Consider the following 19,354-nt stretch of genomic DNA (forward strand, 5'->3'; position numbering starts at 1 on the left):
TAATCAATGCTTTTAAGAAGCTCAGCAATGACAAGTGCAGATCGTGTCACACAGAAATAATGTCAGCTACTTAAGGTTCTGCTGGAGGATGGCTACAATTCAATGCAACACGTAAATATCTCCATTGGACCATCTGTAAAAAGTTAAATATCGAATGTAGCATCACGTCCTGGGAAGAGGGATGCCCTTTTCTCTTCCCTTCAACCTCTTTCCCACACAAGAGATGTTGCGAGCCTGTCTCTGCTTCATCATTATTTTCATGGCAAATGCTCGTCTGAGCTCACCAAATTTTCACAAAAAACACCCATCTAGCCAAAACCACTATCAATAATTTGCCCACACTCTTTATCTGTGCCTAAACCTAAATGTAGATTCCATGAACAAAGCTTCTTTCTTAGAACGGCACACCTGTGGAACTCTCTTCCGTTTGCCTGCTTTCCAGTTGACTACAATCTAATTATCGTCAAGTCCAACGTAAACAAGTTCTTGATGAACCACCCCCTAAGTAATCCAATTTACTAAATTTCTACTGCTTATGATTACTATGCTATAATTACATTGACTAATGTATACCCATTAACTCTTATCCTCGAGTGGCCTCCGAGCCTTGATAAGTGGTGATTCCTGTGTAAAAAAAAAAAAAGTTTGAAATATGTTCTACACCATCCACTATGACTATGCAATTCCTACAGCTATGTACCCAGAAAAATGGAGCTATAAAATCTGACATAGTGATATAGGACAAAGAGAAAGTAGCAACCCTAATTGTAGTCAGTGTGTTAAATGTGCAGATGTAGAATGTGTACATACCTGCTTGCCTTGGCCAGCGGATGATGCCTTAGACGCTGGTCTCCATCTCATGGGGAGTGGTCACTGCAGCCGATAAACAACAAAATGGACTTGAAGCTTCAATCTTTTATTTCAAGGCAAGCCTATCATATCGAACCCTGATTGTCGGAGACCCGAGATTTCCTGTCTGCATTCTCTGCTGCACAAAACCAACTCTCAGCCCATGTGGTCGTCAACCGGAAGCCTACGACCACAATTCCTGTGTCACCCCTAATTTCTGGTGCATTCTCTCTAGGTTGATACCTGTCAAACCTAACCTTTTGTGACCCTGCCAACTCACAGATGGGAAATGAAATATACTTACATAACTTTCTATTTCTAAAACTACCTATACAGCAAGTAAGCTAGGATTCCCAATACTACAAGTGTACCTAATGATGCTGGTTTAGACAGAGCTGAGAGGGAGAAGATAATGAAATACCAAGGTCTTATACATGTCATAAAAAGAAATTGGAATCTTAGGAAGATCTCCATAATTCCAGTAATTATAGGAACAACTGGACTCATAAATTGGGAGAGAAGTTGCAATTATTTTTTTCAATTTGTTACGCCACCTTAAAAAATAATTGCAACTTCTCTCCCAATTTTCAGATTTTGCAATCATGCATTTATTTTCTTTTAAAGTTAATAAATACTTTTTCTTCTGATGAGGCGGAATAAATTCAAGAATTGACTTACTAATTGCATGAATGATTTTGCGCTACGAAACCGGTGCTGTCAAGAATTGTGCATGTCAACGTACTTAAAGAAATAAACGGTAAGATGGTCAACATCTTGAAATTTGGAATATAGACTTTTGTTATTTGTTATATGCTCTGTAGTTACATTGAGCTTTATAAATTGAAGGATTGGTATAAATGAAAGGTGAAATATTATTGAATAAACATATTTCTGCATAAATATACCGACTGAAGTGATATTAAAACTAATCCTAACTTGTATAAGAGTCAGATACATCCTAAGATCGAATCTTGCAGCCACGATTGGGGAGGTACTGCTTGGAGCACTCTTCCCTGTCCCGACAGAGTACAAAATATACTTCACAATCTAGTGGAAGATGATCCCTACAACCCCTTTCTCACTGAAGAGGTGTTGATGGCTTTTCTTTAGCCTATCTTTATTTTTACTTGCAGGACCCGTGGTAATTCCACAGAATGCGAAATATATTTTATCAACAATTCTATTTTGGTAAAGCTGATATTTTTCTGGACAGTGCAAAAAATTTGAAGAAGAATCAATAACGCACAGCAAATATGAGTTTATTAACATTTCTATTAAGATACTGTCCAATGTATTTTAAATATAGAACTGACCCAAATGAGATAAATTAATAAGTACTAATAAATACTCAGAAAGTAATATTGTGCTACATAGTTCAATCAAATAATAAAATCACTTTGTAAGAGATGATCTTTAATTTACTCCTTCAGTCCAGCACATCTTGACAGAAAATATTCTTTTATTTTTGCTCTGTTTCTTTGGAATGTTCCCTTTTTTATGTAACATTTCTTTCTTTGAAGAATTGCTGCATGTCAAAATTACTATGAGTTCCTTCCTCACACTATTACAACAATGATCTTATATCATTATCATGATATGCCAAAACGAGGCTACATAAAGAGGAGGTTGCTCTCATATTTTTGTTTAGGGTTGCTAGATTGACCTTTATAAAGCTAAATTTCGTGAATTAGCCTTTTTTGAAGTAGTTTGGAAGGAACAAGCAGAATATTATATGCAAATGTAAGATACTTAACTGAGCTTCATTTTCTGTCCTCCCTCTCTTCCTGTAAAACCTTCACATTAATAAATTATCTTGCTACCAACACTGCAAAGAACTCTACTTTCTTCCTCTGTGTACCTAAAATCAACTGGAACTTCCATGAACAGTGTTTCTTTGGCAAGAACTTTTCACCTGTGAAATTCATTATCATGAGACTGCTTCCTTACACAGTACAACATGGTAGTTTTCAAGCCCTATGTCAACAAAGATATCATCAAATATAAACAAATGACAAATATCAAACAAGCGTAGCTACAGCAAGACAACCAGATAGTTCTTTCTTACACCGAGAAGTACATTTTAACATTGGACAATGAAAAAAAGTAAAAACGTTTTACTTTGACAAGAAAACCATTCTCAATCCTTTCACTGTACTAAGAATCTTATTAACTTTTATTCCCAGGTGGTTTTTGGCCTTGAAAAGTGATGAACTATTAGTATAAATACAAAACAAAGGTTTTTGATAGGATATGACATAAATGTCTACTTCAGAAGATCTCCTGCTGGAAATTTTCTCTTACCTATTAAATCCTTTTTCAATAATAGGTTTATAAGAGTAGTCGTCGATGGGCAAACTCAGAAGTTCATAGTATTAATGTTGGCATCCATCAGGGTTTCATCTTGGACCCAACTCTCTTCCTGCTCTTCATCAATGTTCTCCCAAATCACATTTTTAGAACATTTGTATTGTATACATCTATGCAGACGATACTACCATCTATGACAACTCTTCAAAGGTCGGTATTGACCAAGTTCTTTCTGACTCTCTCTCTTTACTCTTGCAATGTGGAAAATCTACTACTGTGTGTATGTGGTGCAATGGAGAAAAAGGTGGCTGGTTAATTTTAATGCATCTAAAACCAAGCGTCTCGATTTCCATCACCAATGCTCTGATCCCTACCTGACCCCAATTTAAATGAATGGCTTTCACAAGAAAAATTTTAATTTTCAAAAGCTCAAAAACAGATTTTATTTTAACAAACACATTGTTATGGCTTTCTATATGAAAAAGAACTACCCAAGAAAGATCTGTTGAATCATCTAAATTAGTCGTTTGCAATCCTTTAATAGTACTGTTCCATCATCAAACTGACAATCTTATTAACCGTTATTCTCGAGTGGTTTTTGGCCTTGATAAGTGGCGAACTATTAGTATAAAAGCGAAACAATGATTATCTCCTTTTGCTTCTTTTTTCTTTTTCAGGTATTGACAACATGACAGAGAAATCGGCCCCTGATGAGGGTCACCAGCAACCAACACTGAAAGAGCTGGCAAGTTCTGCTGGAACGCACAATGTCCAACCGACAAATGAAATACAGGATCCGGATGAGGAAGAGGAGGAGGAAGAAGAGGAGGAGGAAGATGAGTCTGAGAGAATGTCCGACCGACCCCCACTCAGTAAAGCTCACAGTTTGGTAAGAAAGAATACAAATTGATTACCCTCTCCCAGGCTTTTATCTCTCTTTTTCCTTTTTTTTTATATTGCTTGGATTGTGTTGCACACCAAAATAGGAATATTTTTGCTGCTTATATGGTATTGGTCAGAGGTAAGAATTACATTTCAATTAAAAAAAAGAAAAGAAATAAGTATCCTCACTAAAAATCAGAAAAAAATGATAAAAACTTTTATTAAAAATAAAAATTGGTTTTATATTTTTTTCGATCCATTTATAATATAAATTTCACCTGTCTGTTTTAATATATGTATGTTTGTATGTTTGCCTAAAACTTTCAACAGACGCGACAGATTTTCACGAGATTGGTATTGTTTTGAAGCTCGACCCTTCAGACGACAAATATCGAAAAATTGGCTAAAAACATTAATTCCTTCACCCTCAACTAGGCACTTTTCTACAAGGAGGGTCCTTTTTTTTTTCCGATATTTTCAAAAGTCATCCCCCTCTTTTTGTTTGACTAGCCTTAATTTAAACATTTGTCACTTCTGGTTTGATGATGGGTGCAACAGCAAAGACGTCACATTTTTTTTTTTTTTTCACATTCTTTTCTTCCTTCACGGTATGGGTTCGAGCCTGCCTGCCTACAACCACTTTTTTTTTTTTTTTTTTTTTTTTTTTGCTCAACACGCACCTCCAAACACCCGGGTATGTCATTGATAAGAACAGACTGCATTACCTGCCCTGTTTTTCAAGTAATCTTCAATAATACATAATACAATAAAACTGCAATTTACAATAAAATTGATTTTTACTTGTAATTAATCTTTTAATCATTTTTTTTTTTTCTAATTTTCGGTGAGGATACTTATTTCTGCATGATACATAAATATATCAAAATGTTTTTACTTGAAAGGCAATTTTCATTTGTGATTATTACTATAGAACCATCTATTTACTTCAAACAGATGCATATAAAAGAGGATGCAAACAACATTTGTTCACAAGATTATTATCTTGGAAAAAATAATACAGTAATTTCATTTTTTGAAATTTAGTCATCGAACTTTGAATTTATGTTAACTATTCTGCACTTTCAACAATTTCTGGGGTTAAATTAAACACTGCTGTCAAAGCTCTCTACTCCAAACTCTGAATCAACTCAGCTTTTGACAAAGAGGTGTTTTATTCAAATTGTCAACATCTCATTTGCATACGATCAACAAAAATTTGCACTAGTATGCACGATCGTTGAGGATAAAATCAACTGGGTGTTACCATTGAGTTTTTTTTTTTTTTATTCAGCACGCACACACATGGGCGTTTTTGAGGCAAGTAATTTTCACATTTATTACAGTTTTCGCTACAGTTACATCGAGCCCTTTTTTTGCACAACTTGAGTGCAAGGACAGATCTCTGATTAGATGAATCTGTAATGTAAAATTTGACCAAATGAAAAACATCATGTCAAAGGATTTGCAAAAAGCATTACATCTGCCGAGGTTATTCCTCAGGATGAATCAATTAAAAAAGGGTTGCTATTTTTCTTTCTTGGGTTTTCAGTCAAGATGAAAGTGTAGTATTTGTTCTGATGCTGCACTTCATTTTTTTAATCATTAATGGAGAATTCTTTCATGACAGATACATTTTTTTTTTTTTTTTGTTACTAACCAAAGTTCCCCTTTTTGGGGAGCTGGTTCCCCCTCCCCACATTAAAAACCGGCCTTATGTCTAACTCTGCCCTCGTGGGGAGGCAAGTGAACAAAAAAAAAAAATTATACTGATCATGTGGAATGTTCACCCTTCTCGATAAATTCTTGCGGAAGCATGGATGTCTTGAATCACAAGAAGGTTGGCTGACCATGAAAAACTTGGATGTTAAGTAATTAGATGAGACTGCACAGAGTGGAATTTGGAGATAATTGATCTGCTGAATCATGAAAACTGAAGAGTGATCTTGCGCAATATCAGAAAACATCTGACCTCAGAACAAGGGAAAAGTGATGTTAAATGAACAGAAGAAGAAAGACTTGTTTTGTCAATTTCACTCAATGAATCTGCCTTTAGTTTTGATGAAAAGCTCAATACCGCCTTGGAACCGACCAAATGTTTCTCGACTTTTGCTGATACTGGCCCTTTAGGTCATCCTTCATTTTTTGCAGTTGAAACTGTTGGTTTCCACCATGCCCCACACAAGTCAAGAGAGTTGCAGTTAGGCAAGTTAGAAGGCCGGATGTTGAGGGAGATGTGGTCAACAATGTTTGCTGACGGCATTACCTATTTTTTTCTGGCTGGAATGACTGGTCACTGAGTCTTGTTGCCATATGTATGGCTACTTGGTCGACACCCTTTTTCTTGCCTTACTTTCCATATTTGCTGGTATTGCATTGCACCCCCAAATATATAATTTTCATATGTAAAACTGATTCATATATAAAGTAATGATATTATTTAAAACAAATTTGGACTAAATGGATTTAAAGCACCCCAAAACAAAGCATATGTGAAAATCTCTGCAATTAACTGTCTTTTTTCTTAAAATAAATACATAAAGCAAACAACACAAAATAGATTTTTTCTTCTTTATCATCTTCTCTTTCTTTCCATACTTCTTCTACAATGGCAGTCAACAAAAAAAAATGAATGACATGCAAAAATCTGCCTGATTCAGAAACCAAGACTCACTACACTCAGAAATTCACCATATTTTATATCCTCCAAGGCCTACGCCTATGCAAATGAGTATGTGCCTCGCTTTCGGTCCAGTTGCACATGCATAGTGCCATTTATGTGTCCACAGTCATGATGTTTGCCTCGTCATGCATTATCTACCGTCTGATATTTTGTTCCAGTTACTGCCTCACCTTGATCAACAAACCTATTTCATCTGCTTTTGTGAACAACTTCCTGTTGTCTTTCTATTAACTTTGCTTCCTTTTGTTCTGCTGATCAACTCTTTGTATTTCACTTACTAACACTTTTCGGGGATAGAGGAAACGTTGATGGTATCACAAATTCAATGTGTGTGCGTGAGTAACTGGAATTAAAATCAACTTCTGTTAACCTGAATCTGTACTTTTCATATGTCCTTTGTTTTTGGGGTGTCTGAAATCAACTAACTTTCTCAATTATTGATTGGCAACTCTGCCATCATTGTATTTGATTTAATGTCTGTTTTACATGCTGGCATTCGTTGACCAATTTATAGAAATTGACTTCCAAACTAACTTATCTCTGACCAGGTCTTTATTTATTCCTCTTTCTCTAAAATACATCCTTCTCACTTCCTCCCATGTTTTCTTTGACCTTCCCCTGTGAACTGACCTTGCTATTGCAACTGTTCTACATCTACTAACCCAAGAACCCTCATCCATCATTTCAACGTGACCATACCATCAAGAACTCCTCTTCTACTTGCACATCTCTCTATATTGTCCTTATTTATCAGGTTTAAATATTTCTTCACATTACACATCTATCATATCATTCTCGTATCATTTCTTTCCATGAAAAGTCCTAAAACATATGACAACTATAGTGCCTGGTGATTATTGTCAGGTTAAATTAATAAATCCGCAACAAAATTCTCGATTAAAACCACTGAGTACATCATAGAATGGTTATATAACGTGGTTCGAATAGCAACTTGTGTTCAATTGATTGTATACAATGTTTTTTGTTTTTTTTTTTGCATTGAAGAACCCCAAAATAATTGATATGCAATAAAACAGAAAATATATAAGTTATGTCATTTTCTCTTCATGCAATGCATATCTTCAACCCTCACGCTGTCTGAAAACACTGGCTTCCTGACCGAAAATGCACCAAACTGGTGTTATTTTTTCCCTTTTCTTTTGCAAAACTTAATCATCTTCTGCAAAAACAAAAACAGCAATTTTTCAAGTAAGAAACAAAAGCAACAATTTTCCTCTACAAAACAACCAAACCAACCTCCATGAATACATATTTGAAAATATAAAGAATTTGAAGCATAAAAACTTTCCAAAATTACTGGATTATAAATAACCTGAAAAAGGTTTATATGTCATAAAACAACAAAACAAAACCTTGTAAAAACTTTTTTCCAAAATGACTGCATTCAGCATTAAATAACCCTCAAAATTACTTGCTATACGTTAAAACAACCAAGCTCGATTTAGATTTCAGAGCTGATCTCAATCAAATGAAATTTGTATTAATTAAAAATTAAGCCTAAAATTTCCTTTTGAAAAATTCTGTTGTAATCAATATTTAAACATCTTTTTTTTTCAATATGGAAATTGGCAAGCTTTTACACTTATGGAAGTCTTATTTCAAACTTATACATGATACATACAAAAATTCTATTTCAAACTCAAGAAACCCTCAAAAATACTATTTTAAAAATATTTGCATTACCTTCACTCATTTCCCCTTACACATACATTAGTATTGATCAGCAATCTCTGGTATATTTATTTTTTGGTGTAGGTGAGGAAGTAATATACTAATTTTATCCTACTATGTTTTAATATCTTATGATGGTTTTGGGGTTTGATGTTTTGAGAAAGTCTGTATGAATTTAAATGAATGCATAGTTTTGTGTTGATTTTATCAAGTCAAAATTAAACTATTTGATATATAAACATCAATTTAATAATCAAATTTAATTGGAATTAAATTTATAATTGAAATGAATGTTTTTCTTCTATAATCCAAATTTGAATTAATAAATTAAAATGAATATTTATTTTTATTCTATAATTAAAATTATAATTGAAATCAAATATATAAGTAAATTAATATCTTAATTTTTATCATACATTTGATTTCAATTCTCATTATAAAAATGAATAAAAATTGAAATAAAAAAAAAAAATCAATATTTTTCATTCTGTAATCCAAATTGAAATTATAGTATATAATTAAAATGAATATTTTATAATCACAGTTATGAATGGAATTAAGTATATAATTAAATTGATATCTTCCTTGTGTAATCGAAATTGAAATCAAATGTATATAATAAAAATGAATATTTATTTTCATTCTACAATAAATAAGTTTGTCTACTAACATTGCATATTCTTAATACTAGCATAGGAACCCAGTATTGTCTGGAAGTATTAGCAAAAGTAGGGACAAGGGAAATCACTTGGACAATATATCTTTGATTTCTGGGAAATGTTTTAAGCACATTAGTTTTCAAAAATCAAACCCATAGATATTGAACACCCCCCTACTTCTTCCTGAATAGAGAACCTGAAATTTTCAGATTGTTAGCTATGATGATCATCAAGGGACCTTGTGGCGGGCATTAAACAGGAACCCACTGGCAAAATCATTTGACAGCAACTGGATGACGATCAGAAGTTAGGACATGCATGATATCAACACCCCTCTCCACTCTTTTCACAATGCAGATATTGTTGATTTGTAGATATGAGTTTGGAAACTCATGCTTGTATGGATAGGTGTTTTTTTATGTATGTGTTGTGGCATCGGTAGTATAATGAAGAACGTTTTTGGAAAAGTGGCTTCAGGTAATCGGATATAATTTTTATAGGGACTGTGAAATAGCTCAAACATCTAACTCCCACTTCTGAAATCCACCTGGACTTAGGGTTAGTTGATGGGAAAAGAGAAGTTTTTTTTGTTTTTTTTTATCAGCGGGGTACTGCTGCCACCCAGTGAAAAGATTAAGGAAATATGTATTTTATTATTTTATTTTATTTATTTATTTTTTTTTAGGTGGAGGCACCCTGGGCTTAGTGTTAGTGATAGGATTTAAGAATTTTTTTTTTTTTTTTTTTTTTTTTTTAAATAACAACAAAAAAATGCTGGTGATATGCCCTTAAATGCTATCCTGTTATATAATGGCCTTGAAGTGGTTGATCATTTTACATTAAATTTATATGTGAAACTGATCTTCCACTGTAGATTTTAAAACGGGAACTCCTGGATAATGCCGGGTATGCAAAGCTAGTAACTGAATAAAATTAGTACTGAATGGTTTCAAATGTCTTTGGAAATTCAGTTAATTTACTAACATATTACTAAAAACAATATTCTACTAATAAAGAAATAAAGAAAGCAACAAAAAAAATAAAACTTAATTTTTTACAGGGAAGGATTTTTTCTTGGCTATCTAAAACCAGTTTATACGTAAGTTAAATGAATATTGTATTTTTATTTTCTTGATTTTGCTAATCTAAAAAGAAAAAATGTTAATAAGGAGACTCTCTAGTTCAAAACACAGCGATATATAGAGATGGGGAACAAAACAAACAAGCAAGGGACAATACGAAATCAAGTTATGATTTAAAAACAAATATTTATTTACATCAAATAAACAAACATGCAAAGAAAAAGAAAGATAAGCTATTGTTATTGGAAAGGGAATCTGGCTGCTACTACTACTTTAACAATGAACAAAGGTAACATTGAATTATTAAGACAGTCTATGAAAAAAAATGAGGTTTGCTTCTCTTGAACTGCTCACTTCTGAAAGTTGTTGTGGACCGGTAAGAGTTAGAAAGAAAGATACAACTTGATATTTAGTGACAACACAATATGTTGAAAATTAAATAAAACAAATAGTGATTATATGTCAGTCAAGTGTGCATAACTTGTCCATAACACTGATATATATATTCTCCCAGTCTTTATATTAAGTGGAAGGCTTCATTGTTATCTGTAAGGGGGCCACCACAACACCCCCATCCCAAACCTTAACTCTGCAGGGGTCTAAATACAGTAGAACCCTGGGATACAGTAGTCCTAGGATATGTTTTTTTCAGGTTACAATATGGAATACAATGTTTTTCCGGACCCTGGTTATGGTATTTACCGACTTTAAGGTGTTATTTATATTGTTATTTGATTATATACACGTGTATTATATACTATACTGTATTTTGTTACTAATTTTTAATATGTACTGTATAAAATTTTGCTTATGGTGATTTCATTTTATGATCCCAACCTTGGAACGGATTAATGCTGTATCCCGGGGTTCTACTGTATCATTTTCTCTCAGCATTGATCATTTTCATTTTCTTTTGGAGTATCACAGTTTTGGGGCTGATTGGGACATCTCTAGATCAAAAGTAATATAAATGGTGTCCATTACTATATTTTCCTGTCGGTGCCATCAGACAACCGTTTCCTGGTTTGATTAAAATGTCTCTTTTGCAAGAATTGAGGTTCTCAGATTATGTAGACCATATCTCCAATCCTGTAAGGTCTGTGTCTATTTAGTAATATCATCTATTAATTTCTGAATGACATCTTTGATGGTCACCTAATTACGAAACGAAAGATGGGTAAGGACTGTTTTCTGCTTCTTTTTCTTCAGCTCCCCCTTTCTTTTTCATCAGCTACAACCTTTTTTTTCCCCTTTTTCATCAGCTGCAACCTTTTTTTCCTTCCCTTTCTTTTTCATCAGCTGCAACCTTTTTTTCCCCTCCCTTTCTTTTTCATCAGCTGCAACCAACCTTGTGTTAGAGATTGCAGCTAATTCTCTATTTCCTCGCTTTTGTCAGGGCCATATGTTTGTGTTGTGCCAGTCACCTGACTGATTTCATAGGTGTTTTTAACAGGGGGGGGGGGAATTGAACTTGCTGCGACAGGTGACAAGTACTTTTAATTAAGGTCACGTGTCATTTCGAGGCAGAAATAGGATGAGTGTGTTCACAGGAACTAGCATATGCTGTTTCCTCAGCTCATGAAGTTTTTCTTTTTCCTTCCTCACAGATTATCTGGTTAAAAAAGATAAAATATGACAAACTGATCTCTGCTCATACAATGAATAAAAATATTTAGGTTTTAAAATCCTATCTTGCTTATTTCTTATGACAATGTCTAATATCTATTGTTAAAATTTCACAAAAATCAGTATCTGAAATTAAAAAAAAACGGTTTCCACCTTTTTACTACCTTTGCATGAAACTATATTAAAGTAAATATATCCCACATTATGACAAGCAGCTGTGTACTAAAATTCATAATTATTCGTGAGTTTAGGAGTGTATTGTGTATCTTGTACATACAAAAACACATACACAAACCTAACTTTGTTGTAATTTTTTACAACATTGATTAGCGATAACTATATTACTAGAATTAATTAGCTCCTCTGAGTCTTGGAGAGTTGCCTCCCATTGCATACATATTAATTTCCTCCTCCACATATGCATTATCGACCTATTTATAGTGACATAAAAATCTCTCTCTCTTTTAAGTAATTGATGTCTGTTATTGTTTCCTTCTATAATCCACCGTATGTTTTCAGCCGGTATCAACCAATGACCCAATGGGTTCCCCTGATGTGAACACAGTTCGGGCCCCCATGATGCGAACGGGTTCTCTAGCCGCTGGTTCCAACTGGGTAGCCAACCCCGACTGGGTGATGACCTGGAAACAAAAGTTACCCCTGCAGACTATCATGCGCATGCTCCAGGTGCTCGTGCCCCAGGTGGAGAAGATCTGTATTGACAAGGGGCTGACCGATGAGAGTGAGATCCTCAAATTCCTACAACATGGAACCTTGGTCGGATTGCTTCCGGTACCGCACCCGATTCTCATTCGAAAGTATCAAGCCAACAGTGGCACCACTATGTGGTTCCGGACATACCTCTGGGGTGTTATATATCTCAGGTAAGCAATTTTTATTTATTTTTTTGCCTTATCATCATCATCATAATATTCAGTAGAATGTCTGCTTTATATCTTAGTATATGTTAAACAGCATATAGTAACAATACCAGACACCATAACATTTAGTGCTGGACAAAGCACACACTGCTACTTAATTTGACACTCATAGTCTTTAAATCAGTAATAAGTACATTTCTCCTACCTCCATCAAAATAAAACTTATAGAAGTGGATTGACAATAAAATTTATTTTAAAATGGTATTTTAATATTTTTGTTGTGATTTGTATATTCAAAGAAATCGCTATTTAAATCCGACTATTAACGACGAAACCTGTCAGCATGACATGCCTGCTGGCGGTCGGGGTGTGTTCACATAAATACTCAAAGCAGAAGTTGTACCCATCGATGACGTTTCTAGTTGTTTTAGCTAATAAGAGAAAAGAATTGTCTTTGCTATGGAATTTAAACACAACACTTACGTCTTCCAAGTAAAAAGTTAAAATATCTCAAAGTTGATGCTTTGTAGTACAAAGATAGAAACTGTGTTCAAACACTATTTAATAGCAAATATATTAATTTCTTTTGTCCTAAAATTTGAAAAGAATCCGATAAAAACTTTCTATGCATGAGTCTATAGAAGTAGTGATGGAACCTGAGAATTTTTGTGTGCCGAGAAAAAAAAAATCTGTAAATAAAATATTCATCAACTTATGAACATAAAGTATTCATTTTATTTTTGTTATCTATAATATAAAAGTGAAAATGTGTGTTAGTGTGTGCACATTTTTGTGTATGTCCGGCAAAGGCTTTTGGAGGGAGGGGGAGGGGCGCTCAGGAGAGGGGGGGGGTCACTTATTCTTACAATTTTTTATATACTACCTAGATTATAATATCTCTGATTCACGAAAGGAGGTCGCGTCTATCTTTATTTGAAAGACTTTTACATGCTATTTTCATAGTATTTCCTAGTCTCCACGTGTTTCTTTGGCTTGTCCATAGAAGAAAGTGAACCTGGAGCAAACAGCTCTTCCTGGCGCCCGTGCCAGGGACGTCCAGAAAGCAGTGAGCTTTGATCAATGCGGGCAAAACCCGTCATATCAGATAATTGCTATTCAGTTGGACACTCCCCTTTTTATGGGGAGCTGGAAACGTCCGAAAGCAATCAGATTTGATCAATGGGGAAATTTTCCTTATATCAGACAATTGCTATTCAATTTGGACAATCCCCTTTTTAGGGGAAGCTGGTTCCCTTCCTCCCCCAACATCTTTGGAAAATAAAAATAAAAAAAGCGTTCTCGCAGTAAATGAAATACTACCCCGCAGTCAAAGTTGACCTCATTAAGTCATTAAAACGTGCACCTGCCAATTCTAAATAGTTAAATAAATTCAAACGTGTTTCCGTTAGTATTTTGCGGTGGCCCAATGGTTAACGTCGCACATTTTTTTTTTTTTTTTTTTCACACTTTAATTTCTAACTTTGCCTCCAAGGTTTTTACACCCCCCCCCCGAATTTTGATTTACTCCAAACCACACACACCTCCAAACACCCGGGCAATGCTAGGTACCCCCCGCTAGTCTATTATAAAAATGTGTGTATGTTTGTTTGTGTGTATGTTTGTGTGTCTGCTAAAAACTTTTGACAGACACAAAAATTCACAAACTTGGTCTCATACGAAAGCCCCACCTTCCGGACGACAAATATCGAAAAATTGGCCCAAAGTGACCATCAGAAGTGCGTCAACTGATCGATTTTCTGCAGGGGGAAGGCCCAAAAAAGTGCATTTTAATGCTAAACATTACATATTTTTAAATCGATTTATAACTGCCTCAAAAAATACGGTCGCCAAGTCTTCTACATAAAGTATACACGCGGCCATTTATTTTGGGTCAACTTGTATTTAAAACCCACTGTCACGTGATCTTGACGTCAGCAACCTCTAATGGCAGTCTTAATTTACAATTTAAAAATGTTATCGGTAAAAAAAAAATTAATTAAAGCTAAACTATGAACTTCTACGCTATGGCAACGTTACCAAAGTTATTACCACATTCAAAATAGTTAGACACGATAGTTAAACGAAAAATAATAAGCCAAACATGTGAAGTAAAAAAAAAAAAAATACGCTTACAAAAAATATTAACGAACAAAGTTTTAAAAAAAAAAAAACAGCCAGACGCCATTTTCCAGTCTTTAGAGTAAGGCAGACGAAGTGAGAGAGAGAGATGTCTAGACAGATTCGACAGGGGGGGGAGGGTCAACAACGCATGCGTCAGATGACGTCATGACGTCGTGACCTGATTTACTTTAAATAGTTGATAAACCGAACAAACTTTATATACGCCGCTTTAGCGTAGGTAGTTAGGGGTTGGTTCATTATCTAAATGTTTTGGGTTCGAATCGTGGTGTGAGATGTCTTTTTTTTTTATTATTTTTTTTTACATTTAAATATTGAACCCTGTATTATTTAAGCCATTTTTCACGTAACGTTCGTTCGTTTTTCTGTTTTAATTTGGGCACGTGTGTTTGTTTGTCCACAAAAGGCTTTTTTCGCAGGGCTTGACAAAGAACTTTTTTGGAGAAGTTTCCTTATAATCCCTATATTATAATATCTCTGATTCGAAAACAGACGTTGTCTCTATCTTTATTTTGATTGAGTTTTAAAAAATTCCCTGGTTTCCAGTGTTTGTTTGTCTTTCTCGTATAAATAAAGCGAAACTGATCGAAGCGAAAATGTCTGCCTGGCCGAGACGTCTTGAAGGCAATCAGCTTTGATCAATGTGAGGGAAACCCTTCATATCAGTCAATTGCTATTTATTTGAGAATTCCCCTCTTTTCGGGGAAGCTGGTTTTCCCCAACATTGTGGAGAAACAAATACGGCAGAAAGCTGAAAGCTTAACAGGCCTACAGCCAGATGTTCATTTCTGCCCCTGCGTGATTCTCATTTATTTCTTTTTCATCGCTAAATTTGAACACTTTCCACTTGCGCTCGCATCATGGCGGAGCAGTAAACTCTCAGGTTTTCTTTCACTTTCTTTTTTGCGTTCACGTCACGGGTTCGAGCCTGCCTGCCTACCACCAGTTTTTTTTAACCACTGCTAGTTATTTAGAAAACATAAGTTTTAAATTATGGAAAGGAAAGAATATTTAAAAAAAATTCTTTGATAATGAATGACCGACAATGACCATGCTTTTAAATGAGTTAAAACACACAAACCACTTAACCAGTTAAGTAAAAGAATAAGTTTTATTGTTTGTTTTTACAATCCACGGAGGTATGAAAAAATGGTCAAAAAAACAAATATATGAAAAATAAATGTTACCAAAGGCAAATTACTCTTCTACCTACCTTGATAAACTTTTGGTGTTGTAAATGTTTATTCTATTAAAAAAACGTGGTGTCAAGCGTTACATGAGAATAAGAAAAAATGGCCATGATGTATCTTGAAGTCTCAACAATGACTTAAAAATAATACAAAATAGTGGCAGACACTCACCCAATAATTGTCACGGTAACTTGAAGCCATTAAAAATGGAATTTAATTATCCTAATTAGTTTAATGAACTTGAAAACATAATTGTAATCTGTACACAATTCCCTTTCATTTGATATGCTACAGGCCATATTTTGTTCATAATTTCTTGGAATCGTGTTGTCGTGGCCATCTCAGATTTTTCACGGTGTAATAATGACAAATAATAAAAGTCCATCCGAATAACATGATGATAAAGCCTTACCTCCCATTTCTTTATGATGCTTTTACTTAAAGCTGTTAAAATGAAACTTAATTATCCTAATTAGTTTAATGTACTTGAAAACATAATTGTAATCTGTACAAAATTTCTTTTCATTTGATATGCTACAAGCCATATTTTGTTAATAATTTCTTTGAATCATGTCATGGTGGCATCTCTGATTTCCCGGTCGCCATCTCTGATTTCCCGGTCGATACAGACTGGTTGTGGAAATATATATTCTCTCTCACAGTCTAAAAATTATATTGATTATTGCTCGGTAGGTAAGCTTGTTGTGATGACATCCTTAGTGAGTATAAATTCCTACTAGTGAGGCATCAACTTGGGTTATAACTGGTCGCGATGATCACATCCCTTGTTTGAGACGAAAAAATGTTTTTTCAATTATATCATTCTTTGTGTATATCCATCCTTTTTGTTTAGAAGCTCAATGTATGTTAAATATAACAACTGCACATATATAATAGAATAACTGTATAGTTACATTCCAAGATTCAAATATTTGTTTTTTATGCAAAACAGCTCCTTTTTTTTTTTTTTTTTTTTTTAGAAAAAATTTGGAACATTTATTAAATTATATAAAATTATTGTTTTTATTAGTGATACTAGCAACATTGGCACAATGTTTTTGAATTCAAATTCACTTTCCTAAGAAGTTGATAGCTATTGTAATTGCTAGGATAAGTTCAGGAAACTGACATTACTAACTAACAAAGCATTACCATGTGTATGGAAGTGAAACCTGGTTAGTGAGGATTGAAGACATGTATTGCATGGAGAGAAATGATATGAGAAATGTATAGATTAGTTTAGAAGACAATTTCTAAAAGCAATCCATTGGATGCCAGCATGTAAAGAGAACCTTAAACTAAATATAATGATGACGTGTGTGTAGAATTTGTATATTTTGCTATAAATATGGCATTTATATTGTTTTTTTCTTTTTTTTTTTTTTTTTTTTTAACTAGAAATGTTGATCCACCAATCTGGTACGACACAGATGTGAAACTGTTTGAAATTCAGCGAGTGTAAATATGTGACTGCTGATAGGAAAAAAAAAAAAAAAATTTAAAAAGGGAAAAAGAAAAGAAATCCTATCCCACCATGATGAAGAGTGGACCTTGACCTGAACATAATTTTAAACTATGGACAAGAAAACTTTCTGCTTCTCAACTTGACCATCTCTACTCCTTTCAGTCCCTTTTCTCTCTCTCTTCCTCTTGGCCCCTTTTCTCTCTTTCTCTCTCTCTCTCTCTTCCTCTTGGCCCCTTTTCTCTCTCTCTCTCTCTCTCTTCCTCTAGGCCCCTTTTTTCTCTCTCTCTCTTCCTCTAGGCCCCTTTTTTCTCTCTCTCTCTTCCTCTAGGCCCCTTTTTTCTCTCTCTCTCTCTTCCTCTAGGCCCCTTTTTTTCTCTCTCTCTCTTCCTCTAGGCCCCTTTTTTTCTCTCTCTCTTCCTCTAGGCCCCTTTTTTTCTCTCTCTCTTCCTCTAGGCCCCTTTTCTCTCTCTCTCTCTCTCTTCCTCTAGGCCCCTTTTCTCTCTCTCTCTCTCTCTTCCTCTTGGCTCCTTTTCTCTCTCTCTCTCTCTCTCTCTTCCTCTTGGCTCCTTTTCTCTCTCTCTCTCTTCCTCTTGGCTCCTTTTCTCTCTCTCTCTCTCTCTCTTCCTCTTGGCTCCTTTTCTCTCTCTCTCTCTTCCTCTTGGCTCCTTTTCTCTCTCTCTCTCTTCCTCTTGGCTCCTTTTCTCTCTCCCTCCCTCTCCCACCCTTTTCTTTCTTTCTTTCCGCCCCTCTCTGGCTCATTTTGTTTCTCTCTCTCTCTCTCTCTCTCTCTCTCTCTCTCTCTCTCTCTCTCTCTCTCTCTCTCTGGACACTTTTGTTTCTCCCTCTCTGGCCTGTTTGTCTTTCTCTTTCTGGCTCGTTTTGTCTCTCCCCTTCTGGCCCCTTTTGTCTCTTGATCTCTTTACCTCTGCCTGTCTGTCTGTCTCTATCCTTTTCTTTCCATATATCCTACAACAACTGAAAAATGGGCAGTTTTCATATACTTTTTTCTTCCTTTAAATATATTTTTTTCTCATTTGGGGTAATTGTCTCGGCCGTCACCATTAGCAACTGCTTGAAAAATATTTCATTTTGATGTATAATATTTTTTAAATGTCTTCCTTTTCTAAGGATGTAGAGGACATTTTGATTTACAATTTAAAACTTTTTTTGTTGTGATTCATCAATAACTAATTTCTTTTATTTATTTAAAAAATATCTTATGAATGCGATTTCATTTTTAGTAAATTGCCTCTTTAGAAGATCTTCATCCAACCGACATTCAACCAAGGAATAAGTTTATAATGAAACTGAACATAATAATAATATAATATAATAATAATATTAATAAATAGGCATCTATTTATACTAGCTGTGTTTACCCAATATAATCCGAGAATCGTTAGTATCATTTGAGTTTAAATTTTTAAATAAAAAAACTATAATAATCTCTAAATCACAGAGATGAAGAAAAAAAAAAGAACAAAGATCAAAATGTAAGGAAGATAACTCGCATTTTTTTTTACCTTAAAGTGCAAATAAGTATTATGTCCGTTACATTTTAAGCTTTCAAGGCTATTATTTAAAATTGTTTCCATTCTAATAATCTTATTTGCCGGAAGGATTTATTTTATGTAGTGAAATGGCAACAGACAAAAGTTGTGAATCTTTTCAGATTCACACCACATAAATATTTTTTAAGAATACCGCTTAGATTAATTAATTTGCATATTGACTTGCAAAAGGACATTTCATAAATTAACTATATTGTTTTGGAAGTTGGTGATTGTTTTGATATTAACAAAATACTCACACTTCTTTTATACGTAGGTGGTTTTATTTCATCGAGAAATACATTTTTTTTACACACTTGTTATGTAAGTTATAAACAAAGTCTGTTCCCCC

At 34.3% G+C, this 19,354-nt stretch overlaps 1 protein-coding gene across 2 annotated transcripts in view; it reads left to right on the forward strand.

Annotated features, from left to right (window-relative positions):
• Positions 1-17,509, forward strand: part of LOC145252633 (protein HID1-like) — a 97,859-nt gene extending 80,350 nt beyond the window's left edge. The window contains exons 17-20 of one of the 2 annotated variants that reach the window (XM_080112357.1): positions 3,834-4,045; positions 10,130-10,168; positions 12,297-12,661; positions 17,386-17,509. In XM_080112357.1, the coding sequence (XP_079968483.1) occupies positions 3,834-4,045; positions 10,130-10,168; positions 12,297-12,661; positions 17,386-17,449 (680 nt within the window). In that variant the 3' untranslated portion in view covers positions 17,450-17,509. The remainder of the gene's footprint in view (positions 1-3,833; positions 4,046-10,129; positions 10,169-12,296; positions 12,662-17,385) is intronic. The other variant, XM_080112358.1, reaches the window with a different exon arrangement.
• The last annotated feature ends 1,845 nt before the right edge of the window (positions 17,510-19,354 follow it).

This window comes from Euprymna scolopes, chromosome 29 (assembly GCF_053919585.1).
Source record: "Euprymna scolopes isolate OS-2025 chromosome 29, ASM5391958v1, whole genome shotgun sequence".
NCBI lineage: Eukaryota > Metazoa > Mollusca > Cephalopoda > Sepiida > Sepiolidae > Euprymna > Euprymna scolopes.